The 21381-nt window shown below is 36.6% G+C and overlaps 1 protein-coding gene across 1 annotated transcript; it reads right to left on the reverse strand.

The window, feature by feature from the left end:
* Positions 1–1620: 1620 nt before the first annotated feature.
* On the reverse strand, positions 1621–13162 carry LOC147409794 (Concanavalin A-like lectin protein kinase family protein). The gene has a single exon (XM_086431855.1). It carries the CDS (start codon positions 4091–4093, stop codon positions 2045–2047), a length of 2049 nt encoding a protein of 682 aa, XP_086287981.1. The 5' UTR covers positions 4094–13162; the 3' UTR covers positions 1621–2044.
* Between the last annotated feature and the right edge of the window lie 8219 nt (positions 13163–21381).

Genomic DNA, 21381 nt, shown 5'->3' on the forward strand with positions numbered 1-21381 from the left:
TTGGACAATTTTAAAAACCAATTTTGAGAGGCCTGCTTCAGACCATAAAGGTATTTCTACAATTTGCACACTTTGTTGGCATTATTTTTGGTAAAACCTAGAGGAATCTTCATGAACACCTCCTCATCTAATTCACCATGAAAGAAAGCATTACTAACATCCAATTGATGTAATTCTCAAATCTTAATTGAGGCAATGAAAAGTAAGCACTAAACAATAACCAACTTGGCGACCAGAGCAAATATCTCATGATAATCTAGTCCCTCTTGCTGGGTGTATCCTTTAGCCACGAGACAGGCTTTATAGCACTCAATGGAGACATCAAAATGGTGTTTGATCTTGTAAACCCACTTGCAACCAATAGGTTGTTTCCCAGGAGGGACTGAAGTGATAACCCATGTTTTATTTTTTTCAAGGACATGAATCTCAAAGGCCATTGCATCACGCCAATAGGAGTATGTCATGGCGTCACCGAAAGAAATGGAGTTAACATGGTAACAAAGGTATGATGAGGAGACAAAATTTCATAGGAAAGGTAAGTGGAGAGAGGGTGAGAGGTACTTGTCTGGCGAAGAGGAGACTTTGCAGTGGGGTTAACATGGGACTTAATAGTAGTGACAAAGGCATGATGAGAAGGAGACAAAAATTTCATAGGAAAGGTTAATGGAGAGAGGGTGAGAGGTACTGGTCTAACGAAGAGGAGACTTTGCAATGGTCATACTGGCGATCAAGTAGTGAAAATCCTGAAAATCATGATAAATTTGAGGGTCGGCAATGAGTGAAGAAACCCAGGAGCTTATAAAGAGAGAGGACGAGGTAATTTGCATCCGATATAGGACTATATGTGTGACATGGAGGAGAGAAAGGCCTGCTTTGATACCATGATAAATTTGAGAACAAATAAATAAAATGGGCATAAAGGTATAACGAGATTTGGCAATGATAACCTATGTCCTCAAAAGAAAATCACACAAAAAATGATGTATGGTTGCTACCTTTATTCCTTGTATTTATATATTACAATAATGAGAAATTATAAGAAAAGAAGTGTGTGATAGAGGTAAGAGGAGAGAAAGGAGGAATAAAATCTGAATTGATTCTCCTAAAAGAGAGGAGAGAAAACGTGTAAATAACTGTATTCCTAAGATCTGGTCCAATCAAATTCAAGATTATACTAATAATAATTAAAATTGAAAAAATAATTAAGAAATGGCAACCTAGTAGTATTAAAAGATGAGTCATGATAATCGGACTCCCCCACATGGCATACTCAAAATACTCTCCTGACGTGGCATGATGTGTTAGAATAATAGATTTTATGCCTTGGGATACACATCTGCGAGGATGAACTGGTAAAAGTCATCCTGCCTACTGTCGCAAAAACTTCAACAAATAAAAGACTGAATCGATTAAATCCACGAATCAATTAATTTACCGGTCTTACGGTAAAATATTTACCCTTCAACCTCAACATTTTATCCTCTTCAACCTGAAATCTCAATAAAAAAAATATAGGAGTTTTAGGGAAGGTTGAGCATAATGAATTTTTTGGAAGAAACCTAAACTTATCATTTAAATAATCCCCAAAATTTTCCTGAATTGTTCTTTCAAAGCCTCCCGAGATTTATGTGAATTAACCGAACTGAACGCCTCTGAATAATTGATGAATCCCTGATATGGTTACTACACTCCTGTCCACATTTGTACAACTTTGATATCCTTTTGTACATAATGATGACTTTTAAAATTTAAAATGTTTGTGATCATAAATCCGGATTATGTCAAAAAATTATTTTTAGATATAAACATGTCGAAATTAGTTTGAGAATTTTTGGATCAGATTGTACGAGTCAAACCAACTCGATGGTTAGTGATACGATCCAGAAAGAAGACAAGTTTTAAACCAATGTTGGCACTCAATTGGAACAGTGATATCTTTAACTTCCTTACCAAACACTCCAAACCTCAAACAAAAGAATCAAATTCATTAGCAACACATCTAAACTTGGCACATTTGCAACCTGAGGAGTTTCTAAAGCTGGTCTTAGCTGAAATGTGTCCGGGGGGTCGACCATGGCGTGCCATGATTCCTATCTTCACGCATTATCTCTTCAGCGCCTTGAGGTAAGTGAGACACAAGTCTTACCTCTGGTTTCCTTGTAGGTAACACCGGGAGTGGCGCTTCGCCTCTAAGCATCCTCGCTGCCTCCTTCACCTTTGGCCTTTCCATACAATTTGGCCTCACACAACTTAGTCCTACCATTAACATTCCTTCCATTCCCCTCCTATCAAACCTCCCCATCAATCTACAATCAACAGCTTCCATCAATTTCCCTTGGGCCCACAAGTCCCATACCCAATCAACGAGCACAATTCCATCAATATCAATGGGTTGTCGCCCCGTCGCTACCTCTAACACCAACGCACCAAAGCTATAAACATCAGTTTTCTCGGTTGGTACACCAAAATGTACATACTCCGGTGCGAGGTACCCCATCGTTCCAGCCGGTATGATTGCTTCTCGTGATCTTCCATTTCGTTCATAAAGCTCAGCCAACCCGAAATCTCCTAACTTGGCATTGAATTCTGAGTCAAGCATCACGTTACATGCCTTGACATCTCTATGAATTATTTGTCTCTCGCACTCTTCGTGAAGATAAGTGAGAGCCGATGCAACACCAAGGATTATCTTCAATCTTACTTCCCATTCGAGAATCATCGGTGAATCCGAGGTCTTGTGGAGGATCTTTTCAAGGCTTCCATGAGGCATGTACTCGTAAACGAGTATTAACTCATTTCCTTCGCAGCACCAGCCTTGAAGTTGAACTAAATTCTTGTGTTTTAAGCAACCCAACATGGCCCCTAACTCGTTCGTAAATGGGTCACTAAAGCAATCGATCGGATTGATCTGATTAAATCGTTTGATAGCTACTTCTCTACCAGAACCAAAGGATCCCTCGTAGACAATCCCGGATGCGCCCTCACCAATGATTCTACTCCGATGAAATCCCCTCGTCGCTGATTTTATCTCTGCTAGAGATAGCTTTGTGGGTACCACATTCTTCATTTCGATTCCTCGAATTCTTCGACAAGTTTCAATTCCATTACCTTCAAGTTTCCCCTTTTTAACAAGATACCAATTTGTTCCCCAAATTATTAACCCAATTGATAATAGGATTGCAACTCCTCCTCCCAAACCAAGAGTAATCTCTCCTAACTTGCTTTTTCTTGGTTGGGAATTGAAAGAACCAAATTCAAAATCCAAATCATCAGATAGACACATCAAACAATCATCTTCTTGATTTGTATCTACAGTTGTCATCGATGGGTGAGATACGAAAGTCTTAAATCGCCATCTCTGGACAAGATGACGAGCTTTTCCATGCCCATTTGAAGCAGAGAACCCGACGTGCATAAACTCTTGGAATTGCTTTGATAGATCAATTTGGGTAACCAAAACAGGACTTGGAGGCTTGAATCCAGAGTACCCGATCCACACTTTGATCATCTTCTTGGAATCTATATACTCAATCCAAACAGTCATCAGTTTCCCACTCTTAAGATCGATACCTATCGAACCTACATCAACAGAAGCCAAAGAAACAACTGTCCCGATATCAAGACCGATATGATTATCATTGATGTCACCAAGAGATGGGTTGAAACTAGTATCGAATTCGATTGCGATAAACGATTCATGGGTTGTCCCTTTAGGACAGTTGGGAAGACCGATGTAACCGTTAGAGTTGCCAAGTGTTGCAGCATTTGAGGTGATGAGAAAGGTGAGACCATCTCCAAATGGAGAAGGAAGAGATGGGTTTATAGAGAAGGAGAAATGAGAAGCAAAGGATGCAGTTGAATTAGTTTTCGGATGAAGAAATCGAATTGGGTACGCGTAGAGAGCTCTACCAATACTGTTAGAGTTTCCGATTTCTTGAGTTAGACTAATGGCTCCATTAATGAAGTAAGCATCACCAAGGAGAGTGATGTTGTTGTTGTTCTGAGAGAAGAGAGGATGAGAAAGAGAAGATGAGAGAGAGATAAAGAAGATGAAGAACAAAGTATAGGAACAAAGGGTAGAAGAAGGATGCATTGTTACAAAGAAACAGACAGTTTCTTTCGTTATCGAGGAGATATAGAAAGAAGAGAAGTTCAAGAGATATTAAAGAAAATGGAGAATTAATTTATGGAGAAAAAAAGGACATATAGGTGTGATTTCTTGCCTGTAATTTGATCTAAAAGATTAATCTTTTTGAAGGAAGATTTCTGAAACCTCCATGGTTCGTTCAAGCGGACATAATCAATTGAGAGAGAGAGAGAGAGAGAGAGAGAGAGAGAGAGAGAGTTTTCTTTCAATCTGCAAGAAGAGTACGGATACGTGTTCATGAACCGTCGTTTGGGATCGAATCGGTACCATCTGAGTCCGGTTTGAACCGGACGATCTGAGTCAAATCCTTTCAAACTGGTTGTCTTAATTAATGAATATATTTATTTATTTATTTATGTATATCTACGTTTGAAAAGTAATATTTAACTTTATATTTAATAAATATGTTCTTGAATGTTGAGACGAGTTATAACATAGGTATTCCAATGGGGTATAGGTTTCCTTGGGATCAGTTTCCGTAATACATGACTTCCCATCGCAGCCATTGGATTTCTCCTTTTTCAAATGACCATAAAAATTTTATGAGTTGAGTTGAGCATAACTTTAACAAAACAAAGGGAATGTGACATAAGAGAGGGACTGAGTTGAGTTGAGCTGAGATGTTCTCAACGATGCATTTCGAGACATTCCAAATCATTATGAAATAGTTCGAAATGTTGAACACTTTTCAGGATGAACATTTTGTTCTCATCTCGAGATAAAAACTGGTTGAAATTGAAATATTCCACCAAAACTGAACCATACTTTGAACTATAACTCTACACAAGTGAATTGGAAACCTCCCAAATCCTCTTCGAAGAATTTTTAACTAGCGGGGGGGACGCTCGAATGGGAGCTGGTGAATCCGAATCAATTGGTTGGTTTTGGATCTATCATCATACAACCCAATTATTAGGGACCCAATAGAGGATTTATTTTATTTAAGTAATTTAATTAAAGATGAAATCAGGAGTAAATATATTTTATCTAAATTATAATTTATTTTTATTTTTTCATTCAAATAATTGTCTTACACCGCTATTAACAACAATAATAACAGGAAACATTGACACCCAATGGTGGAGCTGTTGGCTTGGGTGCAGTGGTCAAATAGGCTCCATTTGGCCTCTGACTGACCAAACCAAAACTGCACTCCTAGTTTTGATACATTTCTTTTTTTAATAATAGTCGCCTGCCCCACCCCACCAAGAAAGTTTTCCAAAATGTACCAGAGTAAGTTAAGAGACCACCCCCTAAGAAAATTTCCCAACATGCAACAAAGAAAGTCAAGAGGCCATCTAATTTCAAATGCATGACACAAAAGTTTCTCAATGTGCAACATAGCAAGTCAGGAGGCCATCCAATTTTGAACATAAGACCAAATGGAACATATCCTTGTCAGTAGTTTTACCATTGAACCCCAACCCCCTTGGAGTTTTGGCGGATGGGTGTCAAGGTTTAAGAGCAATGTGGTCGTAAATGAGTAATCATAAATAGGTGAGATAAACACCAAAAGACATATCATTGTCCTAATAGGAGTACATCCAAAGACACATTGTGAATGTAAATTTATAGAGTTTGACTGGGAAAATAAGATGTATGCTTATAATGCTAACATCAGTAATGTAAAGGTAAAAATATGCAATTAATCTTGACCTAGCATCACCTCGAAACTTATGTGAAGCATGGTAAGAGCATAAGCCAATACAATGTTGCACAGACCAAAGAAGAATATAAGGGGTACCACAGGATGGAATGTAATCCTATAAGAGACATTCTCCTGGTCCGAGAAAGCCGCAAAACAAGAAGATTGGAAAAAAGGAAGACAACAGTCTTGGGAGTGTAACTAGTGACGAAAATCCTGAATAGTTATTGATCCCTGAAATCTTGGAAAGACTCATATGAGAATCCTAAGATAAGTCAACTACAAAAATTAGGGTTCAAGGAAGGTGATCCTATACAAAAGTAAATCTTATCATAATATATGACTTTTTGATCAATCTAAAAATGAGGATTTAAGGAAAGTGATCCTGTTAATAAGTAAAACCTATCATAATATAGGATTTATTTTATCAATCTCTGAGTCTTACTAACTTAAGCATCCAAGACTCTTTAACAAGTACTGCACTAGTACCCCAACTCAATAGCAAGGGAAGAGATTGCAATATCAACAAATCAAGACTCGCTCATTGGTAACCTTGAGGTATTAAAGGTTTAAGCAAAAAAATTGCCCCCACAGATAATAACAATTGATGATGATGATGGAAGCCATTGCTCTGATAAAGTGGCTTATAAAACAACACCAAATTTCCTTCCAAGTGAAACTGATGGATTGCATTGCAATTGATGACACTAATGTTCAAAGCCACGCGAACCCAGCTTTAGAAAAACAAGTCTACCTAAGACACTGAAAGAATGTACAATATGCAATGCATAAAAATGCACCTGTTCATCAAATCTATAATGATTACATTCCTGAGCATATAAATTTGAGTTTCAAATTGGTTAGATGATGATGAAATTTCATAAAGAGGATAATTAACGAAATGATAATCCGACCAAAGAATATACTCAAAAATATACAATGCAAACAACAGAGGTCTATGATCATTCAACATCAAAATTTCTTGACTTATGACCTTCAATGCAAGATTTGGTGAGTTCATGTTTGTATGGAAACGGTAGGAAAGGCATGTACTCAAATGATTCCGTCAACTTCTACGAGAGCACGTTCAAGTGTAAGCATACATGTTTTAGACTTCTTTTGTATCTGTTTCTTTCTTTTTTTACTTTCTCTCTCATCTGTATTAGTTTAGGTCTCCTCTACCTCCTTTGTTTATCTTTGCTTCAATAAATTTTTTATCAAAAAAAGACAAAAAGAGAATCGATACATACCCTACCACATTGCTCTTTCAACTTTCCTTCAGTTGTGGATGTACAAATTCTTCCTCACTTCAGTAAGCCAAGATTAACATTATAGAAATGGAAACATATTCTCTAGACTTCAATCCAGAAATCCAAGCCTTCTAACCAACCAAGTGGAAACAGTCCTTCATCGTCAGATGGTGGGCACTGCCTCTTTTAAGCCACCTATCAGAAATGGCACTAATAGGCAGGTGGTGGGCATGGACTATCATTCATCACATGCTGCTTGACAGAGATGAATGTTGAGTATTGTGTTATCTGCCTCCCGCTCCCGGGTGTCACGTGCTCACGTAACGTGCCCCAGTTTGACCCGTGGCCCTCTTATATTTATAATTGTGCCTTATCCATCACATCAATCTTTTGGGGTAAATGGTTGTCAATTTGGTATCAGAGCGCTAGGACCCTATAGGTCACAGGTTCGAGTCTTCTTAAGAGAATTTTCCACCCTTATGGATGAGGGAGAGTGTTTAGTGTTGTGTCATCCGCCTGTGCTCCCGGGTGTCAAGTATCATGCCCAGTTCGACCCATGACCCTCTTATATTCATAGTCACGCCTCCTCCATCAGATCGGTCTTTTGGGGTAAATGGTTGTCAACATCGAACACAAAATTTATACAGGCCACAATTTCTTACTTTTTTTTTTTTTTCTTTTAGCTAGACACTTTAGCTTGCATATTCTACAAAACCTTGATGTTTCTCAATAAGCAGTGTACACAGATAGCTTCCTACTGAATCACATGGGTAATTGAATTGCTTCAAAAATGACTCTAGGAGGATGATGGATGGGTTATCCAGGGCCACTTGATTCATGTTTGTACATACAGACAACATTCTCGCCCTCTCTCCTGAACAGAAAACCAAACAACGAAATTGATTGATTCACATAGGATTGAATACCAAAAGTTTCAGAAGTCTGGAAAGGGACATCGATTCAGGTCAATATGCGCAGGCATATGAAATGAGCTTTCCCCAAGTGCATGAATGGATAGTAGTTAGAGATAGTCTTCAAGGACCTGACCATGGATTGAACCCGGAAAATGGCCTAATCTCCATGAATGTACACTTAAAAATCTCTTTTCATGGAAATCCATATGTATGATAAAAATTCCCAGCCAAGCCAATCTACCAACATACTTCAATAATGCATTAAGAAGGTCAACCACATGACGCATTCAACATCAGAATCAAGTGAAAATTATGGTCCTTTATCTTTGCTCCTTTAAGTGTCCTTTGGTTGCAGATGTATCAATTATTCCTCGCTTCAAGAAGCCAAGGGAAACGTTATAGAATAGATAGGAGACTGAAAAACTTCACTTCAATCAAGAAGTCCAAGCCTTTTAAGCCACACATCAGAATGGGACTTCATAGGCAGGTTGCCGAGCAGCAAGCACTCTCAGACACTGAAAGCTGATCAACATCAAACAGGAGGAACCACAGAATTTTAGATAGGCAAAGATTTTATAGTTTTTCTAGGTATAGACTTTAGTTTACACATTCTGCAAAACCTTGACATTTCTCAGTAGCAGTGCAGATATTTGAAATGAGTTTTCAGCAAGAGAAAGTTGTTTAAAATAGGTGCTCATGTAACCACCAATTTCTCAGTTATCCATGCAAATAGCTTCACTTGAATGTGATTTACCAAGCAACAATCCCAAGTTACAAGAAGGTCAAGACATGGAATTAAAATACGCACAATGACCCAACTCCAGCTCTAGAAAACCTTATTAACTTCTTCCACAAAGAAACAAGTATCAATATCCATCTTTTTCGCTTCAAACATATTAACACTTTTCAAGCAGTTCAGGCTAATAGCTTAACAGGTGGACCCTCAATTTCCATTCTTCTAATACAACCCCAAGTATCTCACAAATCCATAATCTCAATCTAAGGCACAATTCCAACCACAGCCTTCCCAATAACCCTAGTTCAAAACCTCTGGTACAGCCCCTTTGCCTTCAAATAACATTAGAAACCACATTAATTAATTTAAAGAAACGAAAAATAAACCAAAATAAGGCTTGTACAAACTCCATGAATTTTCCAAACAACCCCCACCACCATTACTGAAAAGGAAATTACTTTCTTTCTCTACTATTAGCCAGGATTATGAAATTGATGTATTTCACATTGAAAACTAACTAGTAACCTTGCTTGCCTAGCAAAATAAATAAATTCTAGCAAGGGCCCAGATAGGCCACATCTTTGCAGATTATTTTACCTTGTCCAGTCTCTCCTTTCCATGCCCTCCATTATTTCTTTTCTGATTCCATAAAATCCAGCAATTCCATAGGTATTATGAGATGAAAAATATCCTTGCAAACAATAATTTCCAAAGTTATTTGGCATCCACACTATTTTCTTTTAAAACAACAGGCTCAAATTCAAACTTTGCCACCTCCTCTACTACTGCAGCCCCTAGGAATCACTAAGTCTTGTTCATACCATCCATCTTCCCTTCTACTTTCCAATTATAAAAAATAAATAACCTTTTCAATAAGAGGACCTGTACCTGTCTAATTATTAGGAATGTAAACTCACTGTGTGCACAGATGAATTTGGAGTATTTCATCATTAGTTGAATCGAAGAAGATAAAGATCTCCAAATCTTTAAGAGTCACAGGCCTTTGTTCTAGCCTGCAAAAGGACTAAACCATCCAAATATTTTCTCCAAAAGAATCGGACTCGGACCCATAAAGCATGTTTCATTTGTAATCGCCATGCCATCTTTTAGTTTCCCAACCTTATGAATGTCCTATAATCTTCTAATCCCAAGCCTGCTCAGAATACGGTTCGCAAATTTAACACCAATTACTAATATGAGTTCTTTTAATCCCTTCAAACTACCCTGAAAGAAACTTGATAGCATTTTTTATTGTCTCCATTACATATTTTGGTATGGGGAGGATATATATAGTGGGTATATATATTTGCTAGAAAAAATGACCACCTTCTTATAGCAATTTTGATTTCCATCTAATTACCCACTTTCTTTTCATCTTCTTTTTTTCCACCAAACTCCAGCAACTTTCCCTGGTCAATCACCTTAAAAATAATTAATCCCAAATAATTAGTCAGCAATGATCCTTTCACAAATTCAAGTTCATGTCTTATCAAGTTGATCCAATGCTCTAGAACATTTGAGGCTATACTAAAGTTGTTTACAATGATAAAAATGCAACACAATCCAAATTCAAGACCAAGTATAGTTGAAATTTACCCACGGGGCTCGCAACTTGGTGGCCTCCTGACTTACCCTGTTGCACATTGGGAAATTTCTGTGGGGTCAGGGCATACAACCGTAGACACTGGTCACATCCCAAAAGGGTGTGGGGAAACCTTACAATATTTAAAAAAAAAAAAAAAAAAAAAAAAAAAAAAAAAAAAATTACATTTGAAATTTGAGCCATAGACAAGTAGTAGTTGAATCAGGAAAGCCAACCTAATCAAACCAACCTTAACACTTTACAAAACCAGTTTGACTTAGGTGATTTGACCAGGTAGTTTGAAAGCCATGGTATCACGTGACACCCAAGGAGTTAATCTAAAACCTTATTATCTTTAAGAAAACTTCAAGACAAGCAACTTATGATGACGTGGCACCCAACAAGGAAGGGAGTTAATCTAACTTCTAAGGTGCCACTTGGTATTAATGAAAGAAAAATAGTTAATTTCTCATTCAAATTCCCAAGCCATTTCAAGTCATGGAGAATGGCTGGAGAAAACATGAAAATAAAAAAAACGGGGTGACCATTGGAATCCAATAATATCTCCACAAACAACAATTTATTACCATTTAACACACGGGAGAGATTTAGAAGTTTCTGTGTCCTTGAAATCAGGAAACCTTGCTGTTCAGGGTGATTAGAGCAATGCAAGTTGTTAGGCATTTGAGAAGAAAAATCTGAGACCAGACCACTTCCTTGGATACCTTGTTCTTGGAAGATTTCCTTGCCAAAGGGTGTGTGGAGGGATACCTTCCATTTTAAAATAGAGATGACAATATAATTTCTACCTTTTTTTTGTTCCCTTACATCCCCCTTCACTTTTAATCAAGTTTTGTTGCTTATGAAAAAAACAACGGCCGCTAACATGCAGGAACTTCTACACGTCCAAGAGAAGCATTCAAACGCTTCACAGCATCTCAAGTGATGAATACCATCTCGTATGAACGTAAGCTTCTAAATGCTGTCCTCTCCCACCCCCACCCTCCGACAAACAACACACAGTATAGGCTCAAACAAAAGCATCTGGAGCAACTTGTTTTGATGGTAAAAGGTCTGAAAGAGAATATTTAGTTGCAACAATCTTCCACCCTAGATTATGTTCCCTCCTAATTAGACAAATGTAAAGCTTGTTAGGAACCACGGTTTCCCCACTCTTGCATCTAAATCATCTCACATTCCCAGTCCTACATCATGAAATTAAAGTTTGAATAAAAGTAAGCCTTGAAGGTGCCATGGCAAGGTAGCAAAGCCTGTATGATATTACCACATAACTAGGATCAAAATCCCACTTTACACTTGAATCCGTCAGGATAAAAAAGTATGTAGATCTTGAAGCACCTCCTTAGCTTTTCCCTTATTAGACCCAATGGTGCCTATATGAATAGAGCTCTAAGCTGCAAAAAAGGCCATCTCAAGGTTTCCAATAGAGATTCCATTAAACTTAAGCTATTACCAGCCCATCCGAAAAAAGTATCAACATAGAAACTAACTAATAGATTAACTCTATTATTACTTTCATCGGGATATTACCCCTAAAACTCTCATAAGTAATCATTTAAAACAACTGAAATCTGTTTAAATAAGGACCAATTTATCCACCAATTTCTAGGTTACCCATTATAATAGCTTCATTTCAATGTGATTTGCTAAGCAACAGTCCCCAGTCCAAAGTTACGAGAAGATGAAAACCAAATCCATGTTTTGTGCTTCAAACATATTAACACTACTAAAGCAGCTCCTACAAATGACTTAACAGGTGGATCCTCAAATTCCATCCTTCAAGTAAAATACCAAGTATCTCACAAAGTCCATTATAAGGGATAGTCCCAGTCATAACCTTGCCAATTAACCCCAGCACAAATCCCTTCTGTGGCTCCTTAGCCTTCAAACTAAAGTTAGGAGCCATGTAACTACTTAATACACACATACATATAAAACACAACAATGACTCCCACTCTCTTTTTCTCAACATTTATACCCCATAAACAACACGGTGGAACCCACTCTCTTTGTCTCATGATTTATACCCCATAAATAACATATCTCAAGTACAGGTCTTACCTTTTCTCTTCTACCTCTTTCCAAAAATACCCAAAACTTTATTCTCTTTCTTCTTCTACCATTTTCCAATATTACCCCTCCAACCTTATTGGCTTTTTTCCTCTTTTTCCACCTTAACCCCGAAGAGTTTTTAATAATACCCCTCCTACTCTATTATTTTTCCTCTTTTACCCCCTTAACCCCAAAGAGGATGCATGTGCCGTAGGTATGGGCAAACTCTAGTGTGTATATGTATATCTAGGGGCAAGATCAAAAGTCAACTAAAGAGCCAACGTGTTTCATCTTATATGGATTAGAAGTTTCATAATGGATTGATTTTTTGTGAGGATGATCTCTATGGTGAGGAGATCATCCTCACAATGAAATGGGCCCATTCCAAAACTTCTAACCCCATCAAAAGTGGTTTTCCAAAAAATTATTTTTCTACAATTCTCCAACTTGTAAACTGGGGTTAGAAGTTTCAGAATGGGCTGGTTTTTTGTGAGGATGATCTCCCCACCATAGAGATCATCCTCATAAAAAATCAGCCCATTCTAAAACTTTTAACCCATGTAGAACAAAACACATTGGCCATTTAGGTATATCCAATGTTTTAAAAAACTTACGCCTCCACGCATGAGGCGTACGCCTCGAGGCGAGGCGTAGACTTCATGCCTCGAGGCTTAAGCCTCAATCGAGTATTAGTAAGATATGAGGCTTACGCCTCATGCCTCAATACCCTATGAGGCATACACCTCAATTTGGTTCGACAGCACCCATATCATGGGTCTAAAAACACTTTTGTTTTTAATTTTTTTTACTTTATTTTACACAAATACACCCCCCCCCCCCCGCGTGTCTCTTATTTACATAAGCTTACTAAATAGGAATGTTTTTTGTCTTCTAAACTTAGATTATTAAGAAATTTCGCAAAATCTTTCTTCGAAACCCTAAAATCTCCCTACATCAAGATTTCTTCCTAGAGGTTCCAAAACTCATCCGAATTCAAATTTGTCGGTTCCTACAACTTTCTTACAAAGATTATAATCAAATAGAAGCAAGAAATCAAGGATTTGCAAAGGTTTTGAGGTATATCATTATTTTTCTATGTCCATTCTCAAACTTTTTACCTATTTTTTTCAAAAACTCATATTTCTCTATTGTTTTTGTGTTTAATTCGTTTTTTTTTTTTTTTTTTTTTTTTTTTTCTGTTCTACATATTTATGATTGTGGTTGTGGTTGATGATGGTTGAATGTTGGTTGTGGTTGATCAATGATGACAATTGAATGTTAATGATGGTTGATAGAAATGCCTAGAGGAAGTGGTAAAGGACAAAAAGATGGGGGGTAATAGAAAAGACATGCTTGGAAACATAGGGTTGCAATTGATGGACCTAATTCGGGTGGGCCAAAAACTTATTTGTAAATAAAATGTTTATATTGTTCGAAAACCGTAACGGATGGAATCAAGAGGTTGAAAGTTCACCTTGTGTGTACAAGAGAAAAAAAGTCTCCATGCCCACGTGTACCTGAATATGTGAAAAAGGAAATGAAAAATTACATAGTGATGAGGCAAGAAAAAAATACCATGACTCAAAGAAATTTTGAAAACTTGACTAATGAAGGAGTATATTTTGGTGGCCTTATAGAAGATGTTGGCTCCGCACCAAGTATTGGAAGAGGTAGTAGTAGTGGGGAGGAGATTATTCGGAGTTTGGAGTTGTTTCTTCAAGAAAGATTAGGAGGCCTATGGATAGGTATGTTGTAAATGTTGACGAAGATGGTGACAATTCATTACCCCAAAATACTCCTCCAAATCTAATTACAAACCGAAAAGAATTGAGAAACCAAGTTTGCTTGGACATCGGGAGGTTTTTTTTTATGAAAATGTTTTTTTTTCTCTCAATGTATGTAATAGTCCATCTTTTGTCAACATGGTACGCTCAATTGGAAGTTATGGGAGGGGTTTAAAGCCACCAACTAGACATGAGATATGCACTTGGATTTTAAAAGAAGAGGTGAAAACCGTAGATAAGATGATGGATGAATACAAGAAAAATTGGATACAATCAGGAGTTACCATTATGGCGGATAGTTAGAAGGATATTCGGGGAAGACAGTTGATTAACTTCCTCGTTAATAATCTTGAAAAGAGTGTGTTCTTGAGATCCATTGATGCATTTGATGCAGTTAAAGATGTTAATTTCATGTTCGAATTGTTAGATGCAGTTGTTGAGGAGGTTGGGGAGCAGTTAGTTGTACAAGTTGTTACAGAAAATACTTCTAATATGAAGGCAGTCGGGACAATGTTAATGGGGAAGAGAAAAAGATTGTATTGGACCCCGTGTGCAGCCCATTGCATCGACTTGATGCTTGAAGAGATTGGCAAGCAACCTAGACATACTCTTGCATTAAAGAATGCAAAGAAGGTGGTGAATTTTATTTATATTATAGATGGGTGTTAACTTTGATGAGAAGCTACACAAAAAAAGGGATTGTTCAACATGCGGTGACTCGATTCACCACTGCTTACTTAACATTGCAGAGCATGATGCAATGAAAACAACCACTTGAAGCCATGTTTGCATCCAAAAAATAGGCTACGAGTTCTTGGGCAAAAAAGAAAGAAGGAAAATAAGTAAAAGATTTTGTTTTGAAAGACAAAAATTTTTTGTCTGATATTGCTTTTGCAATAAAGACCACGAAGCCCTTAGTAGGTGTTTTGAGAAGGGTGGATTAGGAGAAAGTCCCGGCAATGAGTTTCATTTATGGGTCTATGGATGCTGCAAAAGAAGACATTGCAAAGAATTTGGGTGGTGATAAAGACAAATACAAACCCATATGACAGATAGAGATGGAACTTTTAGTTGCATTGTCATCTTCATTCAACGGCATATTACTTGAACCCCCAATACCATTATGAGCCCAACTTCTCTACCCACCATGAAGTCAAGTATGGATTGTATAGTTATATGGAGAAGTTGATTGTAGATCCACAAGAGAGAGATGAGGCTCGCTTGCAGATTGATAACTTCACACATAAAAAGGGCTTTTTTGGTCTCAATCAAGCGATATCTACCCGGAACAAGCGTAGTCTTGATAAGTTTTTAAAAAACAAAATTTACTTCTAAGTTCTATTTATGTCAAACAATATGTTAAGTTTTTAACATTTCAATATTTTATTATACTTGTATCTTATTAATGTCAATTATGTTATAGCAAATTGGTGGATTGCTTATGGAGATGCAACACCAGCATTGACAAGTTTTGTCGTGAGAATCTTGAGCCTTACATGCACATCTTCGGGGTGTGAAAGAAACTGAAGTGCATTTAATCAAGTAATTTATCATACTTATCTCTTGTTAATGTCGATTATAGTGTTATTTTACTTATGTATTTTCTCTATCAATAGGTGCACACTAAGAAAAGAAATCAATTGGAATAATTTAGGCTCAACTCCTTAGTATATGTCATGTGCAATAAGAAGTTGAGGCAAAGACAATTGAAATCAAAAGAGAAAACAGATGAAGATCCATTGTTGATGGAGCAAATTGAGTCGGATGATGAGTGGCTTGTAGACCATGGCCATGAGGATGGGGATCATGGGGTTGATGAAGACGAGACCCACAAGGGTGAGAAAACCAGGGGTGTAAATGAGGACATTGAAATGGTACCCTCTTCAATTCCAACATCTCATACCACATCAACCACTTATAATAAGAAAAGAAAATGTCCAATGAGTCAACATAAGACAAGAGGTGAGTAAATAATTAGTTTAGTCTATGTTGTTCACAATTATACTTATACAATAATTTCAAGCTTTCTTCATGCCATTTTATTTTATAGTAATTGTGATAATTTTGAATTTTTTTAGATACTAGAAAGGGTAAAGGCAAAGCAACCAACCCATTGTATTTGATAGATGAAAAGGACTATGAAGACATAGAGAAAGACCAGAAGATGAAAGAAGAATCCGATATCATGATGATTCTTTAAAAGACCCTATTGAAGAAGATGGGGATGACTTTTAGTTTTTAATTCTTCTCTAGTTTACAATAGGGTTTAAAACTTTATTCCTAGACCTAGAATAGTTGTTAATTTGATGTTTGATACTTTATGAGTGATGATACATTGTTATTTTGCTACTATACTACATTGCCGCTTCCCAACATTTTTAATGTTTAATTTTTATTTGATGCTTGAAGGTTATTTATACGTTTTTATATTTTTCTGAATTTATTATAGTTTTTATATATTGTTTAGGAATTTTTTTTTTTAAATTAATTGAGGCTTACACCTCGCCTCAAGAACCCAAAACGCCTCAAGTACACCTTAGGTACTTGAAAACACCGGTATATCAATATGATAAAACACAATTGTGGATACCACTCTAGCAATAGTTTTGTGGGATATAAACATCCCATCCAATGACAGTGAAGTGGGGTCCACACTACCCACTTTATTGTCTTTCCTCTCCTCCCTCCACCCCTCTCCCCTCTCCCCCTCTTTTCAATAATATCCCTCCAATTTTGCTATATTTGCTCTTTTACCCCTTTTACAATAATACTCCTCTAACTTTACTATCTTCCCTCTTTTAAACCAATCAACACGGGTAAACTCTAGTGTATATATATGCATAGATATTGGCTCAGGATCCCTTGACTCATGAGAAAACACATGATCCCAACTGTTTAGATATAAAATCAAACAATTGAGATTTATACGTATCTTGATAACACATCTTTTTTTATATAAAATCTTGATAAAACATATCTCGGAGATACTTATCCCAAAGATAAATCTCAACCATTGGATTTTGTATTTAAATAGTTGGGATCATGTGTTTTTTCCATGAGTCATTCTTCATGAATCAAGGGATCTTGAGCCAACATATATATTGGTAGCTTTTGGCAGCCAACGTTAGGGAGCCAAACTTTGTCCTATATGACTTACAAGTTTCGGATAGAGATCAGTTTCGGATAGAGATCATCCTCACAAAAAATCAGCCCAATCTTAAACTTCCATTTAACGATAAAAAATCAATGGTCCACAATTCTAAACCACTTTTGATGGGATTAGAAGTTTTAGATTGGGCTGATATTTTGTGAGGATGATCTACTCACCATAGAAATCATCCTCACAAAAAATCAGCCCAATCCAAAACTTTAAGTCATATAGGACAAAGGTGTTGGCTTCATGTTGGCTGTCGAACAGGGGCTCCCCGGTAGAGTCACCACTAAAAGCACATCGACACTTTTTAAAAAAAATTGGGAATTGGGGAGCTATCACCTAATTATAGGTCTAGGAACCAAACATGACTCCTTATTGGATTTTGGTCAGTCCACAGGTAAGAGACAATTGGTAAAGGGTCAAGTTACGAGCAATGTTGTCAAATGCGATCACCTATGCGATTTCCAAGCATATTTTCTCATATGCCACACTAGCATATGTGAAAATATGTTGTTTGTGCAATATGTGATGGCATAATGTCCAACAGTCAGAAATATGATTGTTGGTTGTCGAACATGGGCTCCCCAGTGGAGTCGCCACTGAAAGCACATCGACACTTTTTACAAAAAGTTGGGGATTGGGGAGCCACCACCTACTTATAGGTCTAGGAACCAATCATGACTCCAAATTGGATTTTGGTCGGTCCACAGGTAAAAGACAATGGGTAAAGGGTCGAGTTACGGGCAATGTTGTCAAATGCAATCGCCTATGCGATTTCCAAGCATATTTTCGCATATACCACTTGCATATGTGAAAATATATTGTTTTATGGCATAATGTCCAACAGTCAGAAATATGACCATTGGACACATTTTTTTTAACTCCACTTTTTCCTATAAATACCCCCTCCTACCCCTCCCCCAACACTTCTACTACAACGTATTATCTACTATCGTCTCTCTAATACTCTCTACTACCATCTCTAAGATTCAAGATCAAAAGTCTTGAATTGATTCAAAACTCTCAACTCTCAAGTCTCAACTCCCAAAGCCAAGATCAAGATTCAAAGCAATCAATCAATATTTCATCATTCATCATCAAGCATTCAAGCTTCAAGCCTTCAACTCAAGCATTGAAGAATCAAGATCAAGACTCAAGATTCAAGAAACAAGAACACAACATACAAGTATACAAGTACAAGTGTACAACAATACAAGAAGTCAAGACTCAAGATCAAGATTCAATACATCATCAATCATCAAGCATTCAAAGTAATGAATAATTAAATATCATCATCTTCTCAAGTCTCAAGTTAACTCGCCATCATCTTTATTTTTCATTCCAAAATCAAATCTCATCTTCTCAATCTCAACTCTTCACTCTTGACTTGAGGTATTTATATATATTTTTTTAATTGTGTTAATTTGTTATTGTTACTTTGTTACCTGTTAGTTTATTAACTTGTTGTAAGTTAGAAACTAGAACTTAGAAGTTAGATTAGAAATAGAATTTAGAACATATTTTGACTCACATGTTGATTACCTAGAGCTTTGAACTTTGAAGTTAGAACGTAGAAGTTTTAAATTAGAACAAAGTCACACTCACACATTCACACATTAGAATTTAGAAGAACATTACATATTTACATCACACATTCACTATCACTAATACCACCATCATGTCTTCCTCGTCAGTCAACTCTTCCCTAATGACAAAATCTAATGACCCCGGTTGGAAATACGGGTATTATCGTAGTGTAAACGAAAAAAGTCAAGTTGTGTGTGAGTTATCTGGCTACATAAGCCAAGATGGTATTGCATGCCACAAACAACATCTAGTGCATATGTCAGGATCAAATGCAATGGCAAGTGATAAGGTTACACCCGAGATCCAAAGAAAGATCATGAAAACATGGATAAGAGTTCTAAGAAAAAACAAGTTGATACAATGAACTTAGAAAACTACATTGAAGATGGTGGGATTGATGAAGACAACGATGACATCATCACATATGACAATCCTTTTACGTCGACGGGACGTAATCGACCACAAGTTCATCCCCCATGAAGAACTACTAAAATAGCTCGAGCACGTGATCCACTTGATAAGTGGTGTATATCACATCCAGAGTATGTGGTCAATCAAAGAGTAAAGGTCCTATTCAAACAACCATCGAACATAATACTAAAGATAGGAAAACTACCATTCAATACATAGCTAAATGGTTATACCAAGCCAATATTGCTTTCAACACCGTTAAACTAAAAAGCTTCAAAGTAATGGCGGATGCGATTGGTCAATTTAGACCTATCTTTAAACCACCTTCATACCATGAAATACAAGAGCCATGTCTAAGAAAGGAGGTAGAGTTTACCCAAGGTTCAATTACTGAATATCGAGAATCTTAGAAAATCTATGGATGTACTCTAATGGCCGACAGATAGATAGATAGAACTGGTCGAACAATAATTAACTGTCCTACAGGAACAATGTTCCTTAAATCTGTGGATACTTCGGCCCATTTTCATACGGCAGAGTATTTATTTCAATTGATAGATAAAATAATTGATGAAATTGGTGATGAACATGTTGTCCAAGTTGTTACGGACAATGCCGCCACCTATGTGGCTGTCGGTCGCCTCTAAATGGCTAAGAGGCCTCATTTATATTGGTCGCCATGTGCGGCACATTGCATAGATCTCATATTAGAAGATATAGGTAATTTGCATATACGTACTATAGTTAAAGCTAGAAAAGTAGTTATTTTTATATATAAATATGGTTTACTTTTACAAAGAATGTGTGCTCATATAAATGATAATTTACTTAGACCTACAATAACACGTTTTGCTATTGCCTTTCTAACACTACAAAACCTTCATGGGAAAAAGGCAGAACTTAGAAGCTTTGTAGTGTTAGCTAATTAGAACAATGGGCCTTGGTCTAAAAAGCCCGAATGCAAATTGGTTGCCCAAATTATCTTGTCCCAAAACTTTTGGACGGGTGTTAAAGCACTTAGAGATGCCATGCCTTTAATTATTGTGCTTAGATTAGTAGATGGCGATGAAAAACCACCCATGGGTTATATTTATGATTTTATTGAAAAAACAATTGATAAAATTAAGAAAAATAATCGATATAGAGAAAGAAATTATAATAAAGTAGTTGATATTATAGATAAGAGATGGGGTAGCCAAATGTCATATGCCTTATATTCGACTGCCAACATCCTTAATTCAGCCGTATACTTCCAATCCACCAATCGTGATGAGGCGGATTCGACGCATATGTTTGAATTCCTTGATGTCTTAAAAAAAATGATTCCAACGCAGGAAGAACAAGGGAGGATCTCGTTGCAGCTAGATCGATCTAGCCATATACTTTAACTTACATTTTTATTAAAGATTTGAAGTTTTCTACTTGAATTTTATAAAATTTTGTTATTTTTTATATTATATACATGTTTATGAGTCTTACATAATTTATTGAGATTTTTTTCCTAATTCATTTCTTTTTTCTTGATTTATTTAATTTTTCTAATTTTTCAAAAAAATAAAAAAATTGACCAATATGCAACTGCATGTGCCATATGCGATTTCAAATATGCGCACAACCTATGCTGGTCACATATGCTATTTAACAACACTAATTACAGATTTCGAAAAGTGTTAGACACCAAACCCGTCCGATTAAAGTGATTGGTCTCTAATATGATCTAAAACTAACCTAAGGTCAAAAAGAGAAAACTAAGGTCTAGAGCCTCTTTTTAGGGGGATTTCATCATCGTCATTTTATGCCTAAGTCCAAAATTAATTTTCAAAAACACAACTTTTGAATCATTTTCAATACCATGTTACTTTGTTGCATTGTTGTTGTAGTGTGTGGTAAGCAGAAATGTTACACACCCTGTAAAAAGTACACCAATGCGGATTGGCATAAAGTAAGTGTTTTTTATCTAAAAATATGGTTTGTAAATATCATAAATCCACCATAGACACAAAATTGGTGTGCTTACAACAAAAACGAGATTTTAAGGATTTTTTACCTTGAAAATATGATTTTCTCAATCCAAATATTATCATACCTTTCCCCAAAC

Source organism: Akebia trifoliata, chromosome 2 (assembly GCF_017979445.1).
Source record: "Akebia trifoliata isolate Shusen 1 chromosome 2, ASM1797944v1, whole genome shotgun sequence".
NCBI lineage: Eukaryota > Viridiplantae > Streptophyta > Magnoliopsida > Ranunculales > Lardizabalaceae > Akebia > Akebia trifoliata.